The sequence below is a fragment of the Neovison vison genome, chromosome 12 (genome assembly GCF_020171115.1).
Source record: "Neovison vison isolate M4711 chromosome 12, ASM_NN_V1, whole genome shotgun sequence".
Classification (NCBI taxonomy): Eukaryota; Metazoa; Chordata; class Mammalia; order Carnivora; family Mustelidae; genus Neogale; species Neogale vison.
Genome location: NC_058102.1, coordinates 59469489 through 59496818, shown reverse-complemented (window position 1 = coordinate 59496818; position 27330 = coordinate 59469489). Strand labels below are relative to the sequence as shown.

The following is a 27330-nucleotide window of genomic DNA, read 5'->3' as shown; positions in this document are numbered from 1 at the left end:
ATTGATGGACATTCAGGTTGGGGTTTTGGTTTTGTTTGGTGGGGGTTTTTTTGCCTTTTTTTTTTTTTTTTTTGCTTTTGCTTTTGCTATGTTAAGTAGTTTCTAATGAATAGCCTGCTGTAATCCTCTCTTTGTAGGATTGTTAAGTGAAAAAGTAATTATACACACAACTTTGCTATATTTCAGCAAATTTCCTTCCATAGTGGTTGTACTGTTGAGTTTCCACCAAAAATGTATGAGAATGCCTGTTTTCTCATAGTCTTTCCAGCAAAGTAATTTTGTCAAACTTTTGGATTTTTGACAACTTGAGGGTGGAAAATGGTATCTTGCAAAAGTTTTAATTAACATTTCTCTTATTATGAGAAAAGTTGAACATCTTTTCATTGCTTAGAACAATTTGTATGTCTTTCAGTGAACTACCTGTTCATACATCTAGTCCATTTTTTTTTTCTGTAGGACTGTGGACTTTTTCTTTTGATTTTTAGAAGATTTCTTTATATTGTAGATGTTAAACTTTTATTTATGATAAAATTTGCAAATATTATTCCCCATTTGTCATGTAGTTTTTAACTTTGATTCTCGTGTTTTTCTTCTACACACAAGATTTTTAAGTTTCTTTTTTTTTTGATGAGGGATTATGCTTATAATAAAATGTATCAGTTGTCTCCCTAATTATGTCTAGATTTTGAATTATGTTGGAAAAATTTTCCTTACTCCCAGAATATAAAGATATTCACTCAAATTTTCTTTCAGTACTCATATTCTTTCATTTTTTTTTAAATCTTTACATCTCTGACCCATTGGAAATTATATTAAAATAGGTTTTGGAGCACATGAGTGGTTCAGTCGGTTAAGCCTCTAACTCTTGATTTTGGCTCACGTCATAATCTCAAGGTTGTGGGATCAAGTCCCCATTGTGCTCCAAGCTCAGCATGGAGTCTGCTTGAGATTCTCTCTCTCCCTCTCCCTCTGCTCCTCCACCTACTCTCTCTCAAATTCATTCATTAATTAATTAAATCTTTTTTTAAAATAAAACAAAATAGGTTTTAGGAGTGAACTTAATTTTACCTTTTTTCAATGTAGCTGTCAAGTTATCCAAACTCACTTATTTCAAAGTCTGGATTTTCCCCACTAATACAAGATGCCACCTTCATTGTACATAGACACTTGCATTTCTGGAGCTGTTCCTTGGTTAGTCTATTAATCTATCTTTTCTAACTCTGACCTTAATTTCTCATATATTTTCTTTTTACTACTACCACTGTTTCTCTACTTCTCTATACAACTACTACCACTAAGAATGATGTGATGAGCTGTATTTTTACCAGTTGAGGGTCTTCACCAATGTTACCTCATTTTCACCCCCAGCCTGTGAAGTAGGTAGGAAGGGTATCTTGTATCCTTTTATAGCTCGGGCTCCATATGCTTTGTTCTGCTTCTCTGGCAACTTCAGCATATCATTTATGATATTTTTTTAATTTAAATTAGAGTTAGTTAACATACAGTGTAACATTCTCTTCCAGAGTAGAATCTAGTGCATCATCACTTACGTACAGCACCCAGTGTGGAGCTCATTTTACTATAGCACATTCAGAAGTATGGAAAATTTCATCCATAGGAACATCTGCCTCCATTTCTCAGAGCTCTGTGGTATGTGGATCACAGCTAAGCAGTACACTTCTTCCTGGCAATCTGTAGAATGGGTTCAATATGCAGAAAGTTCTATGAGGGTTGGTCTTTGTCAGCCCCACAGAGCAAAAAAGAGAAAATTGTAAAGCATAAAATTTCATGGAAAGACAAGTTTAGTCATTTCAGGATTGTGTAATTAGCAAATAATTCTGGGGTTTTGTGAATATAAATTCATAATTTATATAAATTATTTCTTATTTAAGAATATATTTATCTGAATAAAGAGATACAATTCTTCATGTAATACAGACATATATAAGCTACTGTTCACCACCAACCTATTGTAGCCCTTATGTTACATATTTAAATATATGATGAAGTAAACTTTCTTCAGAAATTCATGAGAAAGAATTTTATAATTGTAATTAAAAGTATAATATAAAATGTTCTGGAGTCTTTTACTTTACACAATACTCCATAAACTGAATACTTCACAGTTTTCAGTTTTGTTTTGTTTTCTATTTCCAAGTAATAAGATCACCCAACTACAATGAAGTAAAATGCTGTCTTCCCTCTAGCCAAGTATATAATCCTTATTTTGGCTTCTTCCTCTCTGATGACTAAATTGGAAATTCCTCAAAGCTGTAATTCAAAGCCATAGGTGACCTTAAAGAAATGATTTTTTATATGCTACCTTTTATTTTAAGGTAACTTTTCAAATGTGGACCATGCATTCCATTATGTTTAGCTGTCAAGCACGGCCTTCATTTGCATTTCTTCCCACTGCTATAATTTTGAGAACTGGCAGGTGACCAAAGAAGAAAAAATGTGCATCTACCATCTAGAGTGCAATGTAGGCTTTTTTTATTATAATTAAGTAGCATAGATATTCATGATTAGATCAAGGTCAGAGGAGCAGAACATCAGAGCCAAGGACTTAAAGGTACAAAGAATAGAAAAATTGCTTTCTAAAGTTTTTTTTTTTTTTTTTTTAGTAATAGCTACAATCTTTAAGTTTTGCAATAAAACATTTAAAATAGCTCATCTGTTTTATTTTAAAATGTATACGCCTGGTGTGTTTGCCATGCACATTTAAACTAGAGCTTGAAGTCTCAGTTGCATTTTCATTCCTTTTTTTTTTTTTTCAACTTCCCATTTCTGCTCCTGGTGCAGAAAAGCAATTTGAAAATCATAATGACAATGGATTTTTTAAAAAGTGAAGTCTACATGACACCCCAAATTATTTGTACGGAAGGCATGAATTTTCTATTAAGTCTAATGGATTAATCCACGGAGGTGGTGTGATGTTTAGAAGGAGATGTTTTCAAGAGGGTATCTCTCCTAACATTCAGGGATAACACCCTGGTTTGATGGGGCATCTGTTGCTCTTCTTGGGCAGACAGATGACTGTACATTTCCTTTTCTTGCCCTCTCGAACTAACTTGTGACTCCCTCTCAGGTCCTCTGATCAATTTAGGATTACTACTTCTCTGCCTTCTTTTCCCTCTGACTTAAAACCCATAGAGCACACTGTTCACTCCTTCTCAATCTCCTTGATAGTCCTTCTCTTTTCTCCTCTGATAGTCTTCTAACTGATGCCAAGCCCTAGAATTCATTCCCTGAACCTCATCTCTTCACACCCTCTTTCCTCAAGTAACCTGTAATCCCACTTTTAATATCAACTATATACCAAACACTCAAGTTCATATTGACTTCACCTTGAAACATACATATCCAATTTCTAGTCAACCTTTTTTTTATGGTAGAAAACTTTTATTTTTCAATTTAAAACATTTCTACACAGTTTACCTCCCCCTCTCTCTTTATAATATATATAAACATATGTATATATATAGAATATATATATATATTTATTTAATGTTACCTTTCCAAACCTCATTAAAATAAAAATACAAGGACAAAAAGGTGTCAGCTTTCAAAAATGAAAAGAACAGAAAACAGGCTATTAGAAGACAAAAGCTTTTCCTACATTTCTTGGAAACAGGCATGGACATTTTAACTTGGTTATCTAAGGTCCTCTCAAACTTAACTTGACCAAAACTCAAATCCTGATTCACCCAACTGCAACCCAGCCCTCTTCTTGTCTTTTTCATCTCAGTGTCTATCACCAACACCCAGTTTTCTAAGGAAAAGGTAAGTAGTCATCCTCAAACTTCCCCATTTCTTCAAGCTCACCCCATCATAAAATACTGCTGGTTGTTCAAACACATATGCCTACCTGTCCACTTCTCTTCACTGCTATCACTATGTCCAAGTCACCATTACTTCTTGCCCTCTCTCAGCTCCCCCTCTTGTTTTCCAAACCTATTATCCACACCACTACCAGACTTCAAGAGTAACTTTTTAAGTGTATACATCCTACAGTTATCTCCCTTCTGCATAAAATTTCCTAATGCTTTCCTGTAACACTGAAGGCAAACTCCAAGCTCCTTACTTCAGCCTGTGAAGTCGGATCCCTGACCATCTCTGGGACCTCCCCTCCTTCCAATCTTCTAACTGAGGTACTGCCTCAAATTGACCTTTATGGATACTGAAGCACTCTCAGATTCTTTTTTTTTTTTTTTTAAGATTTTTATTTTATTTTATTTGAAAGAGAGACAGAGACAGGGGGTATAAGCAGGGAAAGGGCAGAGGGAGAGAGACCAGCAGATTCCCCACTGAGCAAGGAGCCTGATCCGGGGCTCAATCCCAGCACCCTGAGATCATGACCTGAGCTGAAGTCAGATGCTTAACAAATTGAACCACCCAGGTGCCCCTCAGCTTATTTCTACCCTGTGACATATCTGGCATATGCTTCCTCCATGTCTTTTGCCTATTTCCAGTCATTCGAGCCACAGTTCAAATTTCAACTCTTTCTGCTGTCTCTATACTCTACCCCACAATGGGTGTCTATCTTAGAAGTCCATTTTGCTTTCATCATTGAGCATGCCTTACATTTTTCTGCTAAAAAGTGTCTCCCCAACCAGAAGGAAAACTCAGAAATTTGTGGGTCTTGTTCACTATTATTATTCTTAGGCTCAAAAAAACCTTTGGCATATAGTAGGAACTTAGTATCCTGAATGAATGAAAGATTGCATATTCACAATTCTTTGGAATCAATTATGTGCCCTCCTTATCCTAGGTAAATTTTAGACCTCATTCATGCTCAATCATTTCTTGTTCTTAACCATTGTTTTTGTTGTTTCATGTCACCCTATCAGATATAACTTTACTTGCTTAAATAAAATTCATTTTTCAAAATGCGTATTTAGTTGAAGCCAGTGCTACTCAAAACCTTATCCATGGAGCATTGCTGATCAATTAACTGTTTGTTATTGGTATGCAACAAAATAAATACAGACACTGAGAGAAAACATGTAGAAACATTTACTGAAAGTTAGATTCTATGTCTGTTGAATCTAATAATAAAAATATCAGGACTTACATTATTTATATCTTTGTTTTATTTTATTCTTTAGGTATTATGTTTTATGGTTATTTTAAAAATGTATTGACCATATTGGTTCAAACTTTTTAAAAAATTTTTTAATACAGCTAGTTTAAGAAGCAATAATCCAAACTATTCCTCCTTAGAAATAATATGATAAAGATATTTAAATATTTATTAAGTTTGCAGGTATCAATTTACCATGCATTAAGAGCAGATGACAATTCATCTTGCAACAAATGGTGATTCACTCAAACAAAAACAGAATGATTGGTTCAAAACATATATTCAATATAAGCACCTGAATTTAAAGAAAGAGAGGGGAAATTGGGGAGAATATCTTTGGAAATAGTCTTTCATCCTATGAATAGTCATCATTTCATCATAAAGCCTATTCAAAAGCATAGAGTAAGTTGGATTAATGCCAGTAATAACCCTCCATCTACACAGCACTGTTTTGCAAAAGTTGAGCAGAGAACAGACTGATGAGCAACAGAGACAAGTTCATAAAGAAATGTCAGGAAGTTAAGCCTCCTAGCCCAGACCTGTTCAAATTCGGTTTCCAGACTGTTCATCAAGGCATTCTCAGTTCTCATTTCACTAAAGTCTTAAGTAAACTAATTGAAATAGCTAGGAAAGTCTCATAATAGAGCAGTTCTTCCTGCAATAATAAAAAGATGTCCCTCTTCTTTCCTAAGAGACACAACCACTCACAGGGGCTTCTTTTCCCTTGGTGTTCTTAGTCCCTGGGCTTTCCTCTGTGTTCTGGCAATAGTGACTAAGAAGAGGCAATAGTGACCACAGGTATGAGCCCATAGGAGATGCAATTATTTCAACATACTTCCACTTGACCTCAACATACTTCACAGAGGCCGCCAAAGAGCCACTGCTATAATCATTCTTGGTCACTACCAATTTGGGCTGGATTTGATTCAGTGACTTAGGGGTGAAAGGTTCCATATTCAATTACCAGGCCCCCAGCTTCTTCAATTAATCAAAGGCTGACATAATAGGTCTATTACAACTCTTAAAAGAGATCAAATCAATATAATCACTCTATAACCATAAAAAGAAATATTAATAAATATTCTTTATTTAAATATAAAAACCAATGCTTGACCACATTTATATGAATTTGTTAGAATGTATTTGACATAGAATTTTATTATGGGAAATTTGAACATAAGCAAAATGACCATCAAACTATACTTTGAATTTCTATAGTGGCCTTCCTTGGAGAAACTCAAATATTTTTACATTTATTATACCGTTTATCCTGCAACCATGGCTTGGTGTCTATGTAATTTGCAGAAGGACTTCTTTGGTCGAAAGAGTACTATGAAAAATTGTAACAATTATGGTGGCACAGCTGAACTGCTAACTCAAAGGGGGGGAAGTGTCACTTATCTGTCATTGTGTCAGAAAGTCCTAATGGAGTCAAAGAAAAGGTGGTATCTGAAAGATCATGAAAGAAGCAACAGTGAGGTTGCAAATCACAAGCAGTAAGTGACTGCTAACATCTGAGGCAATAAAATGCTTTGGGTGCTGAAGTGACAGCCATATAAACCCAGAGGAAACTACTGGAAAAGTCAAAAGCCAGCTAATCCAATCTGAACTTTTAGTGATGCTATCGACATGTATAAAGTCATTTGAAGAGTTCAAAGTTTAACCTTACATCTGAAATTCAAGGATAACGTCAAAGCAGAGAATACATTTCACTTCATCTCCATGTCAAAATAAGAAACCACTCTCCACCTGACAAGTGAGGATTACTGATATAACCATTTATATTAAGAACTAGTACTAGTCCTTTGTGTTAAGACTGTAAAAGAAAGTTTTGGTTGTCTTACTCATTAATGAGTTAGGCTTCTAAGAGATTGTGGAATTTCTTACTTTGGTGTTTTATTTTGTCACCTTTCTTCCTTTTCTAATATGTTTCCATTGATCTTGCCTTTTTCATTTTTTACATTAGCTGTCAGCCATCACCTTGGGCTGGTCACCAGGATGCCAGAACCCTTGTCAGGAGCATGTTCCTTTGAATTCAACCCCCTGGGTGCTAAAACCTTCTCAGTCACTTTACTGCCCTTCATCCTTGCAATTGTCATCTTTCTGATGGATGTCCTGGAAAATTGAAGAACAATTCCTTTACTAATACATAATATCTCAAATTACTTGCAGGTTGCTCCCTCCTGACAACCTTTGGGGTGTTTATTAATGCTCTGAAAATATGCTGTCTGCGCTATTGCCATCTTGCTGGAGATGGGACAAGCTGGTTAGACCATGCCAAGAAAAAAAATGGCGGTTGCTACAGTGAACTCCACGTGGAAGATACAAAATTTTTCTTCACCCTTCTCCCTCTCTTCATTTTTCAGCTCCTTTACAGAATATGCATTATGCAGGTAAGGAAGGTAGTGAGTACTATCCCACGATAGTAAATTGATTGTATGTGAACATTACAAGTTAAATATTTATTTTCACCCCATCAAACTCTTCTCATACACTTTGTCAGGGAGTTATCCTATAAATGCTTCTCAACATTACAGGCTCTAATTTCAAGAGACAAGAGGGGTCAGACAGAGAGAGGCATACCTGAGGAGAACCTAGTATGCTGTTTCTCTTGTAAAACTGGAAATGTCTTTCAGAAGATGCAGACGATATTTCAGAGTGCATAGTCACAAGGCATTAGAGCAATGCACGAAAATACACAATCTGTGGGCGATTACCCAACCTTTTCTTCCTCCTTCATTAAACCTTTAAAATCTAGTACGAACACGTAGCTAACTTGACTGATTGAAGTACCACCTCCCCTGTACTGAAGTATATGTTCTAATGAGCAAGAGATTATTTCCCCACCCACCCTTAGTTCCTTGGTGAATCTGTCCCTGTGCTGTGGAGAAATTAGAGGGAAAACAGCAAGTCCAAAGTACCTTTTAAAACATATGTGATTAAAGAGCAATTTTAATATGATAATGGTCAAAGACAAACTTACAAAGAAATACAAGTGACTATAAAGACTTTGAAGAAATTCAGTACTATATTTGCTGCTAACTTGGAAATTAGATGGCTAATGAATGAGTTAGATTTACAAATCTCAGAACAGTAGAGCTGAAAAAGAAACTTAGAGATTAATTTACTCAACTACTTCATTTGTTGAAGAGGAGACTGAGGCTCAGAAAAATTAAGTGATTCTGGAAGAACAACTAAGTCACTCCGTTAATAATAGCAAGAGGGAAGGCAAATCTACCTGCTGACTCTTAGGACAATGCTTGCTCTAATTGACCAGGGGTCAGCAAATTACTGCCTGCAGGCCAAATCCAGCTTGCTGGTTTTTTGTTTTGTTTTGTTTTGTTTTGTTTTGTTTTGTTTGCACTTCCTACCAGATAAAAAAGTTTAAAAATTTTTATATACTTGAAAAAAATCAAAAGAAAAAATATTTTATGACATACGAAATCATATCAAATTCAAAATTCAGGACCAATAAATAAAGTTTTATTGGAATATATCCATTCTTGTTTATTTGTCATACTGTTTCCTGGTGCATGAAAACAGCAGGCTCGAGTGTTTGCAATAGAATCAGTATGTGGAAATATTTTCTATCTGGCCCTCTGCAAAAAAGTTTGCCAAGAACCCTTGCTGTAAACGTCGCATGAAAGCAAAGTTAATCTAGCAGATTCAACTTCTTTCCTGACTGCACTATAGCAGCCAGCACAAAAACACAAAATTATTACCTGTGTATATAATCTTTAATATCATAAGGAACATCTTAAAAGGGCAAAATTAATAGTAAGTATAAAATTACTAAATAGTCCATAGCTAGCCTCGAACCTTCTGTGAAAAAAGCACAAATTCCTGACTCTTTATTTTTGTAATGCAGTAATACTTACTATTTCTTTTGACTAAATTTCTCTTCTGAAAACTATCGTAAATTTTTTAATTTGACATAAATTACCATAAATTCCAATAAACTGAATTTTAACTATCTCACCAACTCTAGATGCCCAGGTATTGCAAAGAACAAAAATTATTATTCATTGATCACCTATATGGTCATAACTCCTAAAAGATGACTTCACGGTATCTAATTTAATCCCCACAGCAAGCTTACAGTGGTTGTTATTCTGATCCTAAATACGCGTCTCAGAGACATGCAGGATTCTGTAATTTGCTTGCAGTCACCCCACTAATATATGGCATCCCAATTCAGTGCTGGTATGAACACCCAGAGTTTACTACCCACAATGTCTCTCTTGCAACCGGGTTAAAAATCCCTGATACAGACCTATAGACTCCAAAATTATGCACAGTAATGTTATGCCAGAAAATTCCCCACCTGCCCCCCCAAAAAATTTAGAATGTGCTTCTCAAGAGAGGCAGAGGAAACCTCCAATGGGATAGGATGAAAGTAGATTTTTACCTTCAGATGAAATACTCACCAGCATAAAGGCGATCAAAGTACCAAGAATAAAACATCCTTGAATTCCGTATTTTAAATTTAGTAGCCTTTATTGACCTTCAGTTCCAAGACATACATTTAAAATATGTTGATATTAAGGCTGATGATGTTACCATTTGACATTACTGGCCACTCAAAGGTGAAAATGAATCTCTATTGACAGCAATTATTTCTGAATACTCAGAGGCTTGTATGAAATAAAAGTATTTAAAATTTTAAAAGGGGATGATTTCAGAACTTGAGGCAGAAGCAGAAATGATTTCAAGCTTTCAAGACACTGGAGCCTTTTCTTAGATTAGGCAATATATTAATATTGCTTCACTAAAGATTAATAGTACATTCGCCACATTATTAAGTTAACAGGTTTCTGTGTCTGTGATTCATGCCGATAATAACTTTATTCCTATTAACAATAATTCTCATTTGAAATCAGTAACAGAAACTTCCAAGTTCTGCTGGGAGCCTTTCAGTCTTTGAGCAGATCTGCTGCCAGCTCTCTTTGTTAAAAGCATCACTCATTTTCCTCTGATTGGGGGATATGTGCTTAATAATTTTACTGAAGTGAGGCAGAACTAGCTAATGTTCCCTTCAGTCTTGCCATCTGCCCCCAGCAAAGCAATCCTTGTTTATAATCCTAAAGGTCACATTGAAGACTGGAAGATGAATTATCACCAAGACACATTTTAGACAGATAGAGAGAATGTCTGTGAAAATGGGGTCTATCCCTGGGTTTAGGTAGTTAACATAGCAAGAGGCTCATTTTACAAGCGATGGGTTCATTAACTGCTGTGCTTAGGACTCAGACTCTTCTTTATTTATTTATCAGAGAGAGAGGGAGAGAGAGCGAGCACAGGCAGACAGAGTGGCAGGCAGAGTCAGAGGGAGAAGCAGGCTCCCTGCGGAGCAAGGAGCCCGATGTGGGACTCGATCCCAGGACGCTGGGATCATGACCAGGACTCAGACTCTTCTTATACTCTCTCCAATTGTACGATTGATAGCAGAGGAGTCCGTGAAAAGACTTGAACAGGAAGTGATCATCTGGATGTTTGAGGTGGGCAGCTCTCCCAGTATGGCAATAAGGCACAAATCCTATCGTAGTTCACGCACAGCAAGAGAAAAATGGTTTGGTGAATCCAACCCTTACGGACAAGACTCAGGTTGACTTAGCAGTTTTGTGCTCTACTGGAAATTTGAGAAGTACTAGGCTCTGTGACTGATAATCCCGAGTGACTGCAACCACGTTCACAAATAGAAAAGCAAGTAGGTGCCCTCTTTCTTGTGACCCTGTGCTTTTTAACAAGAGGTTTGGAATACCTGAAGAGTCTCCAAGTTCAGGTTATGCTTTTAGTTAGGATTAGGGTTATTTTAAAAATGAAGAAATTCTGACACTACACTGAGGATTTGGGATGTGGTAGAGGTCTTCTTTGTTTGGGCTTTTAGTTTTGGGGGGATTATGTTTGCTTTTCATTTCTTATCTGTTAGTTTATTATGCAAACCTTTTGCATACAGCTTCCTTTGTGGTCCACTGATGTCACACACTGAGTTTAAAATGAGAGTGTAAACACAAGTATATTTTGTTTCTCTTTTTTCGATTACTTGGCTCATTTCAGAAGTGAAGCCCATCCAAGGAGCCAACAAAGACAGCCTCTGACAAGTATCATGTTTCTACCCTGGGCCCCTCTTCTTAGTAAAAATCCTTCCTATCTATTTTGCCACTACACTAGCTGCCATACGAAGGATTTCTTTCTTGCCCCCAATTTTTTTTCATCGGGGTAAAAACAAACATCCTTAATACCTTCGACTGGTTTTTAATTTAGGAATTGATTTAATTAATTTAAATTTAATTAATTAATTCAGGAAACTAATTAATTAAATTGATTTGAATTTGATTATTTAATTCAGGAAAAAGTCTGTTTGCTTATACACAAAGCTGTATTTTTTCAGTAAGTTATTTGACTTCTTAGGTGTCAACCTAAGCACAAAATGAGGGCCACCTTTACTTTGCATAGGAAGATTAAGAAGTTAGGATGACACAAGATTCCTCCTCAAAGAATCAGTAGTATTGTCGATAGACTCCACAGAGACAACACTGCCCTGTGCCAGCTCATAACTGGGACGTGGAGGATCAGAGGAACATTCTGTTCGTCTGTCACAGACAGAGCCCTTGCAAAGGGCAAGGCATCTCCTGCAAGATGCTTCCTCCAGAGTTAACCACTCTCTTAATGCCTGGCTGCTTTCCTCCCTCAACTACAGATTCCTTCAGGCTATTATGTGCAGACCATGAATTCCAACAGGAATTTGGATGGATTTATTCTGCCAGTTGCAGTAATGAATGTCATCAGCACCCTGCCATTATTAATTCTGGCGCCTTGTATGGAGTATTTGAGCACCTTCCTCTTTCCCTCAAAGAGAGATGGATCATTTCTGTGGCCATGCATTAGTAAGTACAACTTAGCATCTCAAGTGAACTGTTTGCAACTTTTTGCAATAAAAAGAAACCACTCTGCTAAGATCTAAGCTAGCTATATTTTCTAGAGTAGAGACCCATTTTGACAAGTTGGGAAGAAAATGACTTTGAGAGGAAGAACATCCAGCTCCTCGAGTCTCGAGCAGACACGAGTGGCCCATTTTCTTCCCACCTTTGATGCTTCCTCAGAGGATGCAGCTGATAGAAAGACCCAGTGAAATTTCCAGTGCTATCAAATGGCCTATCTTTCCTCAAGGGAAGTGGTCCTTACTTCCAAGACAATGCTGAATATGTTCTTGAAAATTAACACAGGTTGGGGCATCTGGGTAGCTCTGTTGGTTAAGCATCTCCCTCTGGCTCAGGTCATGATCCCAGGGTCCTGGGATTGAGCCCCGTGTCGGGCTCCCTGCCCAACCAGGAGTATGCCACGCCCTCTGCCCCTCTACCACCACTGTGCTCGTGCTCTCTCTGTGTCTGAAATAAATAAAATCTTTATAAAAAAAAAATTAACACAGGTTAATGAACCCCCAAAATAATGCCTGACTATACTTGAGAGGTATTAACTTCTGAACCAGTAGCAAATTTACTAAAAATTAGTACTGTGATTCAGTCTCTACATTATACTTATTCATACAGTAAGGTACATAGCAATAATTTTCAAGCATTTTTTTCCAGCTTTATTGATCTTCCAGCTTAATTAATGCTTAACTGTGGAAATCTGAGGTGTACGATGTGACAATTTGATACAAGTATACATTGCAAAGTGTCACCACATTAAGGTTGGTTAGCACATCCTCAACCTCATGTAATTGGGGCTTTCTTGTTACGGTGAGAACACTAAAACTCTACTTTCATTGTTGAGAGGGGGAAAAATTAGGTCACCTTACTCAGAACACAAGCAATAGACCATAAAATAAAATTTCTCCAGTTGCAATGACAGAGAAGGAGTTGAAGCCCATTCTGACTACACTCTGCCTCAGCCTGGCAGAGATGCCTCAGACACCACCATGGACCAGGGGACAAGTACTGGTACAACCAAACCAGGCTCAACCCAATAATCAGAGATCTGGGCCTCAGCCTCTGCTCTGCCGCTGAGCTGCTGCTGCGTGACCTTGAAAAGCCACCTAACCTTCCTCATCTTCTAGTTCCCTTATTTCTTTCACTGAGGGGCATACCCTCAATCAATTTGGAGTCCTTCTATTCTGGAAGACTTTCAAAAGCATGCCGGATGACGTCAGTGCCTGGAACATGGTCCAGACACATGGTGAAAGCTCTATTATATTAACTAGTATTGAGCCATCATGTGTAGGACACAGGTCTAATTGGTAAGCATAAACAGAAAGCAAAGGGAATTTGAAACACTTAAGAAATAGCGTATAATGATAAACTAATGTCTTATGGTCTGTGTGAGAAATAACTCCGTTGAAATAAGGTCAGGCATCTAGAAGATTCTCTCCTCTTGGTTAACCTGGTCTTATTCTTAATTCCTCCTTTTCAGAGATGAGTAGAGACTATACTGCCTTTTAGTAACCTGTTATTGTAGTTTTTGGTTGTTTCTCTGTAGAAGTTATTTTTAGGGAGCATGCTTCTCGTTATTTACCAAAGCCATCAACCAGATCACCTCTGATCACCTCACAGGGCTGATCTGTTTTTGGAAAGAACTCAAAGTGACTAAACTTACCTCAGTGCATGTTGTTATCTCCAGTGATAGATGCCTTTAGCAAATAACCTTTTTTGATTGAGTTCTTAAGCCGCTAACCCTAACTTTATTTATCGTAATTGGTTTAGGTAAACTGTAAATCTTACTAGGTTTTGATAATCCTTAAGTCTTAAAAAGTGCTTTTTGGTCTGACAATGTAGAAATTCTAAAACCAGTATTTAGTGAATGCCCAGCACTTGGTATAAACAAAAAGCAAGGCATATTACATGCCCTCAGCAAGCACACTATTTTTTAAAAGATTTTATTTATTTGTTTATTTGAGAGAGAGAGAGAGAGAGAGAGAGAGAGAGAGATCGAGCATACATGTGGGGAGGGGCAGAGGAAAAAGGAGAGAATCTCATCCAGGCTCTGTGCTGAGTGTGAGCCCAGTGCAGGGTTCAGTCTCATGACCCTGAGACCATAACCCGAGCTGAAACCCAGAATTGAAGCTTAACTGAGCCACCCAGGCACCCCCAGCAAGTATACTATTAAAACATAATAAATGCAGGACAAAATGGGAGTAATTGATAATGCAGAATGCCAAAAACTTCAGCAGTCTTGTACAGAATAATGGAAATCCAATGTGGGCTCCCAAATTATGCTTAATCACTAATTTTTTTTAAAAATTGGTTCTTTTTAGGAAAATATGCTATAGAGAGTGACTGAAAGTACTACATTAGAAGTCTTTCCTGAGAATAAGGTACCTTAAATTCATTTTAAATATGAGCAACTCTCTCTTGGACAATTCTCCACTCTTACATATTTAAAATCCTTTCTATTCTTTAAAAGAGATTTTTTTTTTATGGAGGGAAGAAAGTTAGGCAGAGTTACCTAACATATCTCATATATATGAACTAAATATTCCCCTTCAAGATTGGTAACAGACTTGTTGGACAGGAAAAAGGAAAAACTAGACTCATTAAAAAAAAACAAAACTGAGCTATGTTCCTCTGAGTACAGAATACTGAATTCAGTTGTGTCTAAGCCAGACTCCATTCATTTGTTCATTTACATACTTGTTCATTTATTTGCATAATATTTTGCTATGGGAGTATAAAAAAAGTGTGATGATATGCATCTTTTAAAACTAGATGTTTGCTTCACTTCTTCACATTCCACTTATGATTATGGAAGATTAACAAGTTTTATCAGGACATACAAGCACAAACTTCAGGTAATTTGTTGGTAGTAATTTACATAACTGAATTAGTCCAATATTAAAATCTCCTTTCACTTCGAACACAAATGCCCTGAAAATGTGAGAGAAATATATAAGTACATAAATTCATAAATTGTGAACAAATATTTATGAGTTCCTAATTTGAACCTAGGCGCCTTCTTATACATATCCCATTTAGCCTCATCATAAACTGTCATTTAATAGGTCAAGGGTCTAAAAGAGAGTATGTGTCATTTGAATCAGGTCATTCTCAGGCCATTGCAGCAGTATTATTATTACTATTATTATTATTCCACTTACCAGCTATAAGTGTTAGATGATAGCAGGTAAATAAAATATTGTTAATTTGGAATCCCTACTGTTATTTCTTTTATTATTTAAGACTGTATTTATTTACTTGGGAGAGAATGAGAGAGAGAGAGCACAGAGGGAAAGGGAGAAGCACACTCCCCCCTGAGCAGAGTCCATTGCAGGGTTCAATGCGGGGCTGGATCCCAGGACCCAAAGTTCATGACCTGAGCCAAAGGTAGATGCTTAAGTGACTGAGCCACCAACGTGTCCCCTTCCTACTATTTCTTCCTCTTCCTTCCCCTTCCTTCCTTCTTTCCTTCCTTCCTTTTGAAAGATTTTATTTATTTATTTGAGAGAGAGAAAGAGTGAGAGAGAGACCAAGAGCCAGGTGAGGGACAGAGGAAGAAGCAGACTCTCCGTTAGGCAGGGAGCCCAATGTGGGACTAGATCCTGGGACTCCAGGATCATGACCTGAGACCAAAGACAGATGCTTAAGTGACAGAGCCACCCAGGAGCCCCCTTACTATCATTTCTAATTAAGGCTCTGCAATTAATGAAAAAAAATTCTTTCATCACTATAACAGGCAGTTACTGCTTAGACACCACCCCCCCTTCCACATTCGTCATTCCCCTTCCAGGGACTGTCATGTTTCAGGAGGCAGATGGTGCAGATGGTGCAGATGCCTAGTATTTGACATGGATAATCACAGCCCAGGCCAAGAGTGAGGGATGGGGAAATCTCACTGAATTGGTCAAACCAGAAATTTAATAAAGGAAAAAAGAAACTTACTTTTTCTGTCTAGCTCATAAACAATGCAACGAGAGAAGAGTTTCTGACTCAAGATATGACAGTCTTGACTTTATCACCCAAAGAAATCAAAAAGCATATCACAGTACCAACTATAAAGAATCTCCAAACCTTCCAGAACTGTGAAAGGCAAAGGCTTGATAGGCTCAGAATTGTGTATCAAGACTGTATCTTCCTAACATTACATGTGAGCCGATTTATCTGTTTCAAAGTTAACCTTAATTCACCTAGAATCTAAAATCAGTGATATTGTGATTTATCCTCAGTCGTAATTGGACATACTTTGTTTTAGCCTTTTCCAGTTCAAAAATGTTTATAGTAGGAGTATTTCTTTTCCTCAGTGTTAATTAAAATCCTGCAGTATGTGGTATTTAGTAGTTAATGCTGACATACACAAGTATTAATCTGACTAAAATTAGCCTAATTAAGATTGTTATTAAGTCTTACATAAAGCAGAAGTGTATAACACAGTAGGTAGCAATTATCTTGGCTTTTAAATAACATTTAAATTGAAATGCAGATGAAGTACATTTAAATATCTCCCAGACCTTCCTCCTTAAAATAAAAGCTTGAAGATTCAAATTTTAACCCCAAGTCCTTTACGATAAAGTGACAACCAAGTGTTGGTCACTTCTTACATTACCAGTAACTGTAGTTGTTCTAATAATTGACAGTAATAAAAGATTCCTTTCTGAGGGCGCCTGGGTGGTTCAGTCAGTTAAGCAGCCAATTCTTGGGTTGGCTCAGATCATGATCTCATGGGACATCAGAATGAGCCCTTCCTGGATCTCCACAACTCAGTGTGGAGTTTGCTTAAAGATTCTCTCCCTCTGCCCCTACCTCCACTTGTGTGCACACTTTCTCTCTCTAATAAATAAATAACTTTAAAAAAAAAAGTTCCTTTCTTGATTAGAGCCAAAGTGCTTGATAAATTAAAAATTGAGTCAGGGGTCCAATCACCTTCATTGAAAATAGGGTTATTTTAGGGTACGCCAGTGGCTCAGGCAGTTAAGCGTCTGCTTTTGGCTCAGGTCAGGCTCTCGGGGTCCTGGGATGGAGCCCCACATCAGGCTCCTTGCTCAGCGGGGTGTCTGTTTCTGCCTCTCCCTCTGCTCCTCATCCTCACCCTGCCTGTGCTGTCTCTCTCTATCAAATAAATAAATAAAAATTTGAAAAAAGAAAGAAAATAGGATTATGTTAACAAAACCAGTTTTTTTGTTATCACAGTTTTAGAACTGATACATTTTTTCCAAAAAAATCACAGTGCACACCCACTGAAAATACCTGATCGAAGGAACTGTAAATATTAAAAGAGGAAATGTGTAAATATCCAGCCTGAATCATTCATTCCTTCAATTGTCCCTTTGTTTCGTAAAAGCACGTAAGTGTTCTCAAGTTCTCATTTTTAAAGCGGACATCAACAATGGATTAAATTTGAGGTAAAGTAGACCAGCTAGTACGCCAACTGAAGCAATCATTGTATCTGCAAGATACACTTGTTTATCTGATCTCTATGTAAATGAGTTACCTGCTCTATATTTAGAAATTAAAACACCAACCGAAGCTGACTCTCCGGAAAGGAGTTCTGGTGGTCTACAGAGAAACAAAAGACTGGATAGGAATAGCTCAGTTCAAATATAGGAACACACCACTAATAGGAACAATAAAAGTAAAAAGCATGCCATTCTAGTAGCGGGTAAGTAATACCTTCTGCAAAGGCAGCAGATACATCTGACAATAAAATCATAGCTGTCTCTGTGAGAGTGGTTTATGAACACCTGCGTGTTCTCACACGAGCAAATTTCCTATTCTGGGAATTGGCCAAAATCATGGATCATGGCTCAGTAGAATTTCATACGCACAGTTGTGTTACATATCAGAGACCCGTACATCAGACTACCCGTAAAAAAACCCATAGTTTTCTCAGTCAGTAAATTTAAGCAATAACTGAAGCATCTTAACCTATCTATTTTTTAGGATTAGAGTTTGCTACAGTATGAAGTGGCAATGCTTGAATAAATTCTGACTTTCCTTTATTTCATTGTGGTCTAATCTGGAAAATTATTACATGGCAGGATAATAGAATGAACTATAAGAGCTTGAAGACTCTTATGTTCTTGGCTAAAACCACACAGCCAATATTAAAACATACATTATTTATCCGAATATAATATCTCCTTTGGAACCATGTGCTTTATCTTGTAAATACAGATCTGATAGGAGTTTAAAATGTATACATTCTGATAAACTGTGCTCTGCTTTGGACGAGTTATGATCTCATAGAAGTTAAGAATAAAAGCAGAATGGATTAAATTTAGGTTGGAATCAAACTTTGTTTTGAATTTTAAGAAAGTCATTTTTCACTAGCATTAGAGTGCAGTAGCAAATAAAAAGCAAATGTAGTTATCTAGATCCTTCCGGTAAAAATATGCTTTGCCCTAAAATATCTGGGTAAATGAGTTAAATATTTGTGCTTCCCTTGAAATTGTCTGGAGAACCGTTTTTCATTGGATTTTGCAAGATTGGGTATCATGGTGCTTTATGTTGGAATAGTACTTCTCAAGTTTAATGTGTACCAGGAATCTCTGAGGCTCCTTGTTTCAATGCAGATCTGAATTCAGTCCTTCTCTGGTGGCACTGGAGACTCTGCAGGTCTAGCAAGCTCCCAGGTGATAACTGGTCAGGGACTAACTACGCTTTGAGTATCGAGGACAGAGAAAGAGTCCATGAGACTGCTGTGTCATGTTTCATGCCTGTGAATAGGCAGCAGGAGCCCAGGAAAAATTGCCACTATTTCTTAACCGGTCAGAGCTACAATTCAGGAGTAGGCACTAAAAGCTGATGGCTAAGCCAGGGCCAAATCTGGCCCACCATTTGTTTTCACACTGCCCCGGTAAACGAAGAATTATTTTCACAGATGAACATTTGCTCTTGAGCCGAGGGTAAGAAGCAGTAACTTTAAATACCAGTTAAGGGAAATTCCATCACTTCCCCAAAAGAATTATTATCTTGAATTCCATCCATAAAAAATGTGTAGAAGCATATTCTACCTCTTGTTACATAAATTACCTTCATATCTTCAAAATTTTGCCCTTTTGTCCCACAAACTCAAAAATGTTCAGTATTGGGCTTCTACAGAAAAAAATTTCAGATATCTTATCTAAGCTACTGCCTCTAATGCTACAAACTTTTCAGAATAAAATACAACCTTGTTTGCATAGTACAAGGTGATAACCCAAAAAAAGGAGGGGTGCAGGGGTGGACATGATGTTTTTTGTCTAAATTAGCCTTAATTAGTTAGGATGGAGGGCATCATAGGAGACTCTCACAGAATTTGAATTTTAAAACAAGAAAGTTTGAAAACTTATTCTTACCTATCTCAACACTTTTGTTAGAGTTCATATGATTATCATAGACAATATAGTTTGTCCAATTTGTACAACTTAATTTTTACATAATGCCTAAACATACCTTCATCTTTGTTGAGGCTGCCATAATAGAATACCACAGACTTAGTGGCTCAAACAACAGAAATTGTTTTCTCACAGTTTTGGGTGACATAAGCCCAAGGTCAAGGTGTGGGAAGACTAGGTTTTACCTAAGGCTTTTCTTCTTGGCTTGCAGACGGCCATCTTCTCGCTAGGTCCCCTCATGGCTTTTCCTCTGTGCGTGCACAGACCTGGTGTCTTTTCCTCTTCTTCTAAGAACACTAGCCCTATTGGATTAGGGCTTCACCCTTCTGTCCTCTTTTAACCTTAATTACCTCTCTAAAACCTCTCTCTTCAAATGGTCACATTGGAAGTTAAGACTTCAACATATTATTTTCAAGGAGTATAACTCGCTCAATAGCAACAGTATATGTATGTAGAAATTCATCTCTGAAATTGGGTTACATATTGTAATGGATTGGCAACTCTTTTTTCCTTTCTCAGTGATACATAAAAACATGTTTCTTCTTAGAGTTGAATTAATCTTAGATTCAGGAAACATGTTACGTTAGTAAACAAATAATGTTGAAAGCCTTTCAATAGTAAGTAATGGTCTCCAGCTCTGGCTTTCTCTGCCATCTGCCCAGAGGCAAATCATTTTCAAATTTTAGGTTTTGTTTATCTAATTCTACTAAATAATATGATTATAGAAATATTATTTAAATTGGCAATCAATCTCTTTCTCTCCCTCTCTCTCTCTCACACACACACGCACTCTCTCTCTCATGGCAAAACCAAAGAATTTGATTCAATTTTCTCATATAAAAATTTATTTTCTGTACTTAAAAAGTATGTGCCTTTCTCAATTATTTAATTAAAAATTGTTTGTTTTTTAAGTTTCAAACTGCTCTACCAGTTTCACCGTACTAGCTTTGTCTCAGTGCTAAAATACATAAGGTCATCTACTAGGGGCTCCTCTGCTTCGGGAGATTTTAAAGACTTTTTGGGTCTTGACCATGTCCCTCTACCCTGGCTGAGTGGTGCTCTTTGTGTTAGCTCTCTAACAACCTCTTTTTCTTCCTTAACTTACTTCCTCTTTCATTATCATTTATTTTTTAGCAACTTCCTAAGAAAGGGCATATGAAAAGTATAATTTTCCAAGAATTTATATAATTGAAAATCTTTTTACCCTTTTACTTGATTAATTGATTGTACATTGAATTCTAGGTTGACAATAATTTTTCTTCATAATTTTGAAGCTATTGCTCTGATTGTGATCCACAGACTTGAAGGACGGTTCAAAAGCCCAGTCCCCTTCTTCTGCTCTTTCTGTCTTTATGACATCTTTTCCTAGCTGGAGAACTCTTCCTATCAATGTTATTCTAAGATGCCATGTTACTGTGCCCTGGTAAATGTCTTTTCAACCACTGCACTATTCACGGGTACTCTCACTGTTCTCTCAATCAGAGAGATTTTCTTTTATTTTTAAAATATAATTTCCTCTCCTTCATTTTATCTGTATTTCAACACCTATTGATTAGAATAGGGGTTGGACCCTCTTAGAATAATCCAGATAAGTCTCTTTAAAAATTTTTTTGAGGGGAGAGAGAGAGAGAGAGAGCACACTTGAGCATAAGCGAGTTGAGGGGAAGGGCAGAGGAAGAGGAAGAGAGAAAATCCCAAGCAGGCTCCACCTACAGCATGGAGCCCGGATAGCACAACCCTCAGATGATGACTTGAGCCAAATCAAGACTTGGTCACTTAACCAATTAAGCCACCCATGTGCCCCCAAATAAGTCTCTTAAAAAACAACAACTCTATTGAGGTATGATTGATCTACAAAATCTGTACATATTTAATGTACACAACTTGATGAGTTTGGATGCCTTTTATTGCTTCTTCTTGCCTAATTGTTCTGGCTAGGATTTCCAGTAATACACTGAATATCAGTGGTGAGTGTGGGCCAGTAAACGTTTCAGAAGAGCAAAGCAAATGCTCTAAGGTGAGAATGAATTTAAGATAGTCAAGAAAAACAAAAAATGTGGCTGAAAATGGTCAAGAGAGGAGAAAGTAGCAAGCAATTAGAGTGAGAGGATAAGCACAGGCAAGATCATAAAGGCCGCGTTAAAGATTTGAGATTTCATCTTAATTGTATAAAAACCTATAGATGGAATTTAAGCAGGAGAGTAACATTGAATTTGCATTTATATAAGATCTCCCTGGCTGTTAGGTGCTTAAGGGGGCACAGGTGAGTAAGAGTGAAAACAGGAAGACCATTAAATATGTTATTGCACATAGCCTGGGTTAAAAATATTGACTTAGACTAGAATGATGGCAGTAGCTATGAAGTGAGGCAGGTTAATTCACAATATATTTTGAAGTAGAATCTGGATAACTTAATAATATATTTGGAGATGAGGGAAAGACAGAGGATCCCAGATTTCTGCCTTGAGTAGGTGGAGGTACTGGAGGAGATGGGGAAGAGTGAATAGGAAGCAGGGAAAGATCAAAAGTTCTGTTTTGTGTCACCACCTCTTTGAAACCTTCCCTTAGAGATTACTTATCTTTCTGACCTTTCTTTCCATGGTTTTAGCTTTCGTCTTGACACCAAATGCAAAAATGTTTAAAAGCATTGCCTAGATGTTCTCTTCCCTCACTCCCCATCATTTTTTTAATTTCACCTGACCTTTAATTTCCATTCTTTGCAGATGACTCATTAATCTTTATCTCTTGAGTCAACCCACCTTCTGACCTATGATTCACATTTTCAATTGTTCTCTGAGCACTTCTCTTTAAATTACCTTTGTGCCTTTACCTCAACTCAAAATCAAATTCATTTTCTCCCTGTCATGGATCTTCTTTATATTATCGGCAATACCATCTTTCCAGTCACCAAGACTTATACTCAACTTTGACATCTTCTTCCTTGTTGCTCTTGCTATGGTTTTATCAGTGGAATCTATTGCACCTCATGTTTCTATTCTCTATGTTTTCTGGAAGTGGGAGCCATGACTGTAACTTAAGTCCCCGGTATACTTTATCAGGATTATTTTTTAACTTCCTAACTATCTTCCCACTTCCACTATCTCTCCCATTCTATCAACCAGCACATAGCCTTTAGTGTAGTCATCCCAAATGACAGTTCTAATCATTTCACTTGTGTCTCAAATCTTCAGTGATTCCATTACCTTCAGAGCAATTTACAAATTCTTTAAAAATATATTAAATGCCTCTTATGATCTATCTTGTCCCCCAATTCCCAAATAACTTGTTTCTCACTATTCTGAAAATCTGTCTGATTCTTTCACAACTCTGTACTTCTCATGACAGTGACGCTGCCCTTACCTCTTCATATGGACTCCCTTCTTCTTTTTTTTTTAAGATTTTATTTATTTATTTGACAGACAGAGATCACAAGTAGGCAGAGAGGCAGGCAGAGAGAGAGAGAGGAAGAGAAGCAGGCTCCCCGCTGAGTGGAGAGCCCAATGTGGGGCTCCATCCCAGGACCCTGGGATCATGACCTGAGCCGAAGGCAGAGGCTTTAACCCACTGAGCCACCCAGGCGCCCCTACCTTCTTTCTTTAAAGCATAAAATTATTTCTCTCACCTCCCCAGCTAGAAATAAGTTTTTCTTCTTAGATTCCCCAATAGAGTATAAGTCTGCAATGACTGAGAACAGATATTTTTTAATCTTCTATCTCCAACTGTGCCTAATATACTGCCTTGCATGGAACAGGAAGAGAGTAAATACTAAATTGAATTGACATATTAGCTCTTTTTCTGATGAGTCTATAATGTGCCAAGCAATCTAAATCAGTGCAATTGTGTGATGAATGTGATCTTAAAAGTAGATAATATTGAAACTCGAATTTTTTATATAAGCTGTTTAAAGAACCAAAATCTTGACCCCGCTAATGAAAGAGCCTTCCTGGAACCAAATTTCAAATAAAAATTTAAAATTCCCCAAATTTTCTGTTATTCAGATCCCCCCCCCACTTTTTTACATCTTCTATTTCTTAGAGACTCAGTAAAGAGCAGACCTTACAGATACATTTAAATACTGAGATATAATCAAAAAATTTACCTACCAGTTTCTCTATCAACCAAAACAAACACTAAGCTATTTAAACATTAGATTGATTTTTTTGAATTGAAAGCTTTGCCTTATCTGAAATTTTATGCAAGTTAGCAAAATGTGACTATCTCTAAATTTCAAGTAAATTCCATCGAGCTCAAGTTTGCATCTGCTCTAACAATGGGATTAAGTCCAGTAATATGAATGATAAATTGGGAAATGGAATGGTTGCAGTGGATATAAACTGTAACAAAATCATGGCAAAATCCCTACTCATTTTCAAACAAAATTTTCTAGATAATTCCTCAAGAATAAAAGAGAAAGAAGAACAAGATGACTTTTTGAATAATTGCTTCCATTTATACTCTTTATCTAGCTAATTCACCTTTACTATTTTTTTTCTAAACAAAAGTTTCTAGTCCTTAATGCTCTACAAAGATAGAGAAATGTCCGAAAACTGAGGACTGATAATGCAGATTATTTCAAACCATTTTTAAATGATTAAAACTTTGTGAAGAGATCACTCCATTTTAAATTTGCCCCAAACTATTTTTGACTCCTGTAAATCTTAAAAAGTTACCAAAAATAATTTATCTGAGGACAAAAATTCAAAACTGTGGCTTTATCTTCAATAATTGCTCCCTATTGCTATCAGGAGCTGTTATAATAATACCAGTACAGTATCTTACTTAAATCTCAGAGTCACCCTACAAAGGTAAGCATTATTAACCCCATCTTAAGAGCTGAGGAAAGTGATCACTAGGTTAACTAACTTTCCAGAGGCCCTCTAAGCAGTAAATCGGGAAATAGGGAGTCCGTGCAGTTGTTTCTTAGAGACCAGAGTCAAAGCAGCATAGTCAGATAACACAGTTAGCTGGCATCTGGGTAGTCTCAGGGCAAAAAATATTGAGCAAACATCTCTGAGTGTCAATGTGTAAAAATGCCATGGACTATTACACTGATTTGGGGCTCTTTTGTCTTTCTTTTTTCCTCTGCATTGTTTTCTTAAGTCGCTGGAAATCTTTCTGCTGCATTGTCTGTGATGGTAGCTGGCTTCTTTGAAATACACAGAAAACACTTCCCTCCAGTGGAGCAGCCTCTTTCAGGCAAAGTAGTCACCGTTTCTTCCATGCCCTGTTTCCACCTGGCTCTTCAGTATGTTTTACTTGGAGTGGCTGAAACACTGGTCAGCCCAGCCTGTGAGTAATGATTTCATCACCTCATGTAAGAACACACCACGTCTTTACACAGAACACATCACCTCAAGCGGTTGGCGACCTATTCACTCCCTGGAGATTTCCCACAATGCTTCAGAACAAGCCTATTTATCACCCTCATTTAAAAAAGCAAAAATGTTTAATTTCTCTTCATTCCTCTGCCAGATACAGAAAAATTATTAATTCTACCTGAATGTAGATGGAAAGAAAGATTTATGAACTTAGTTAAAGGCAGTAACTATTTGGTCAAATACACAACAGGAGGAAAAAACTGCTAAAACCTAGAAGACAAGTGCAGTATACCCAGATAAAAGCTCTCCTGTCTTTCTTCTTCCGCCTCCTGCCTTCTCACTCATAGATAAACTCACATATATACTCCCTCCAAAAGTGACATTTATAATGTACCCTGAGAGTATATAAACATGCAAATGAAATGAAAATTTGAGCCAATTTTCCAGATAACTCATTGTCTTTAAATTAAGTTACACTAAATTAAGTGTGATCACTTGTGTTTCCTAAGACAGGTTCAGAATAACTTTATTAAATATCAAGGGTTTTCTGGATTATCTAGATTGCTGATATTAATTAAGCCAGCCATTTTAAAATTCATCAAGATAGTTCAGTGACTTCTTGCAATACAACAGTGTGTGTGTGTGTGTGTGTGTGTGTGTGTATTTATCAGTGTAATCTATTGCATCTTATATTTTACCTTCTTTATATTTCCCTGCAGTGGGAGCCCTGATTGTAACTCAATATACTTTATAGAGATTATTTTTTAACTTCTTATCTTCCTACTTCTAATATCTCTCCCACTCTATCAACCAGCACACAACCTTTAGAGCGTTGATTCAGCTGATCTGGTTGGCTAGGCATGTGTCCCCTTCCTCCCTCACCACTCCATGTGCATCCCTCCCAAAGTGGCACACTAGGTGGAAAAAGATGACTTACTCCATAGAGAAGGAACATTCTTCAGTCAAGGTATATGAGTAGCTACATTCCCATTGTAGAACCACCAAACAAACTCTCAGCATCATCTGTAGGAGAACGTAGGGTAGTCAAGTTTCCAAGACCCCAGACACATCTAAATGAGGGGCTGCGTGTGGCAGTCTGCCTTTCAAAAAGAAAAAAAGAAAAAAAAATCTATGGAATTATAACTATATATTCCTATTAGATCTCTTTTTAAAAAATATTTATTTATTTGGGGCACCTGGGTAGCTCAGTCAGTTAAGCATCTGCCTTTGGCTCAGGTCATGATCCCAGAGTCCCAGGATCAAGTCCTGCATCAGCTTCCTGCTCAGTGGGGAGTCTGTTTCTCTCACTCTCTGTGCTCTTCCCCCAGCTCATACTCTCTCTTTCACTCTCTCTAAAATAAATAAATAAAATCTTTTACAAACAAACAAACAAACAAAAAAGATTTATTCATTTTGAGAGAGAGAGAGAGAATCTTAAGGGGACTTCCTGCTGAGTGAGGAGCCTGATTCAGGCCTCCATCTCCCAACCCTGAGATCATGACCTGAGCTAAAATCAAGAGTGGGACACTTACCTGACTGAGCCACCCAGGTACCCCCGTATTAGACTTCTTTTTATAATTTTAAATCATTCCACTCAATTCATTTTATATAAATAAATTGTCTTATGAGATTCTAAGATGGGCCTATCACTGTTTGACACTACAAGAAATACAGAGGAACTATAAAAGAATGCCATTGCACAAATGTTTGTGACTTCCCTGATGTGGTTTCCAGAATATTGTCAAAATTTTGTAAGGTAGAAGTGAAGCAAGGGAAGAGTAATGTGGGTGATGAGTGAATGTAATCAGGAAATTCCCAGACAGTTTAGCAATAGTGGTTCAACATACAAAAGCCAGCAAGGGTCTGCGGCCATACCACCCTGAATGTGCCTGATCTCGTCTGATCTTGGAAGCTAAGCAGGGTCGGGCCTGGTTAGTACTTGGATGGGAGACAAAAGTCAGAAAGATACTTACAACCATAGACTATTAAAAAGGCAGATTATGTAATATAAACCACTTAGTCTACCCTTCACTGATTTACCCATGAGGAAATCAACATCCAACTAAGTCAATTGTCTTATCTGCTATTATAGATCATGGGGTAGGGACCAGAAGACTTTGTTTTGATTTCCAGCTTTGTCACTTATTACATTTGTGACCTTGAGAATTCACGCAACCTCTAAGCTTCACTTTTATGATCTTTTAAAATGGAAATAATTACAATTCTTCCTTAAACCTAAAAGCTCCCAAAATTGAACCAGGAAGAAATTGACAACCTGAATAGACCAATATCTCTTAACAAGATTGAAGCAGTGATCAAAAACCTCCCCAAAAACAAGAGCCCAGGACCTGATGGATTCCCTGGGGAATTCTACCAAACTTTCAAAGAAGAAATAACACCTATTCTCCTGAAGCTGTTTCAAAAAATTGAAGCAGAAGGAAAACTTCCAAACTCTTTTTATGAAGCCAGTATTACCCTGATCCCCAAACCAGGCAAAGACCCTACCAAAAAGGAGAATTTCAGACCAATATCACTGATGAATATGGATACAAAGATTCTCAACAAGATCCTAGCAAACAGGATCCAACAGTACATTAAAAAGATTATCCACCATGACCAGGTGG

General features: G+C 37.1%; 1 protein-coding gene across 1 annotated transcript in view; it reads left to right on the top strand.

Annotated features, from left to right (window-relative positions):
* The window catches only part of SLC15A5 (solute carrier family 15 member 5), a 77595-nt gene that overhangs the window by 16094 nt on the left and 34171 nt on the right, over positions 1 to 27330 (top strand). Inside the window, exons 4-6 of the mRNA XM_044226872.1 lie at positions 7256 to 7476; positions 11784 to 11970; positions 24489 to 24677. Of these exons, the coding sequence (XP_044082807.1) occupies positions 7256 to 7476; positions 11784 to 11970; positions 24489 to 24677 (597 nt within the window). The remainder of the gene's footprint in view (positions 1 to 7255; positions 7477 to 11783; positions 11971 to 24488; positions 24678 to 27330) is intronic.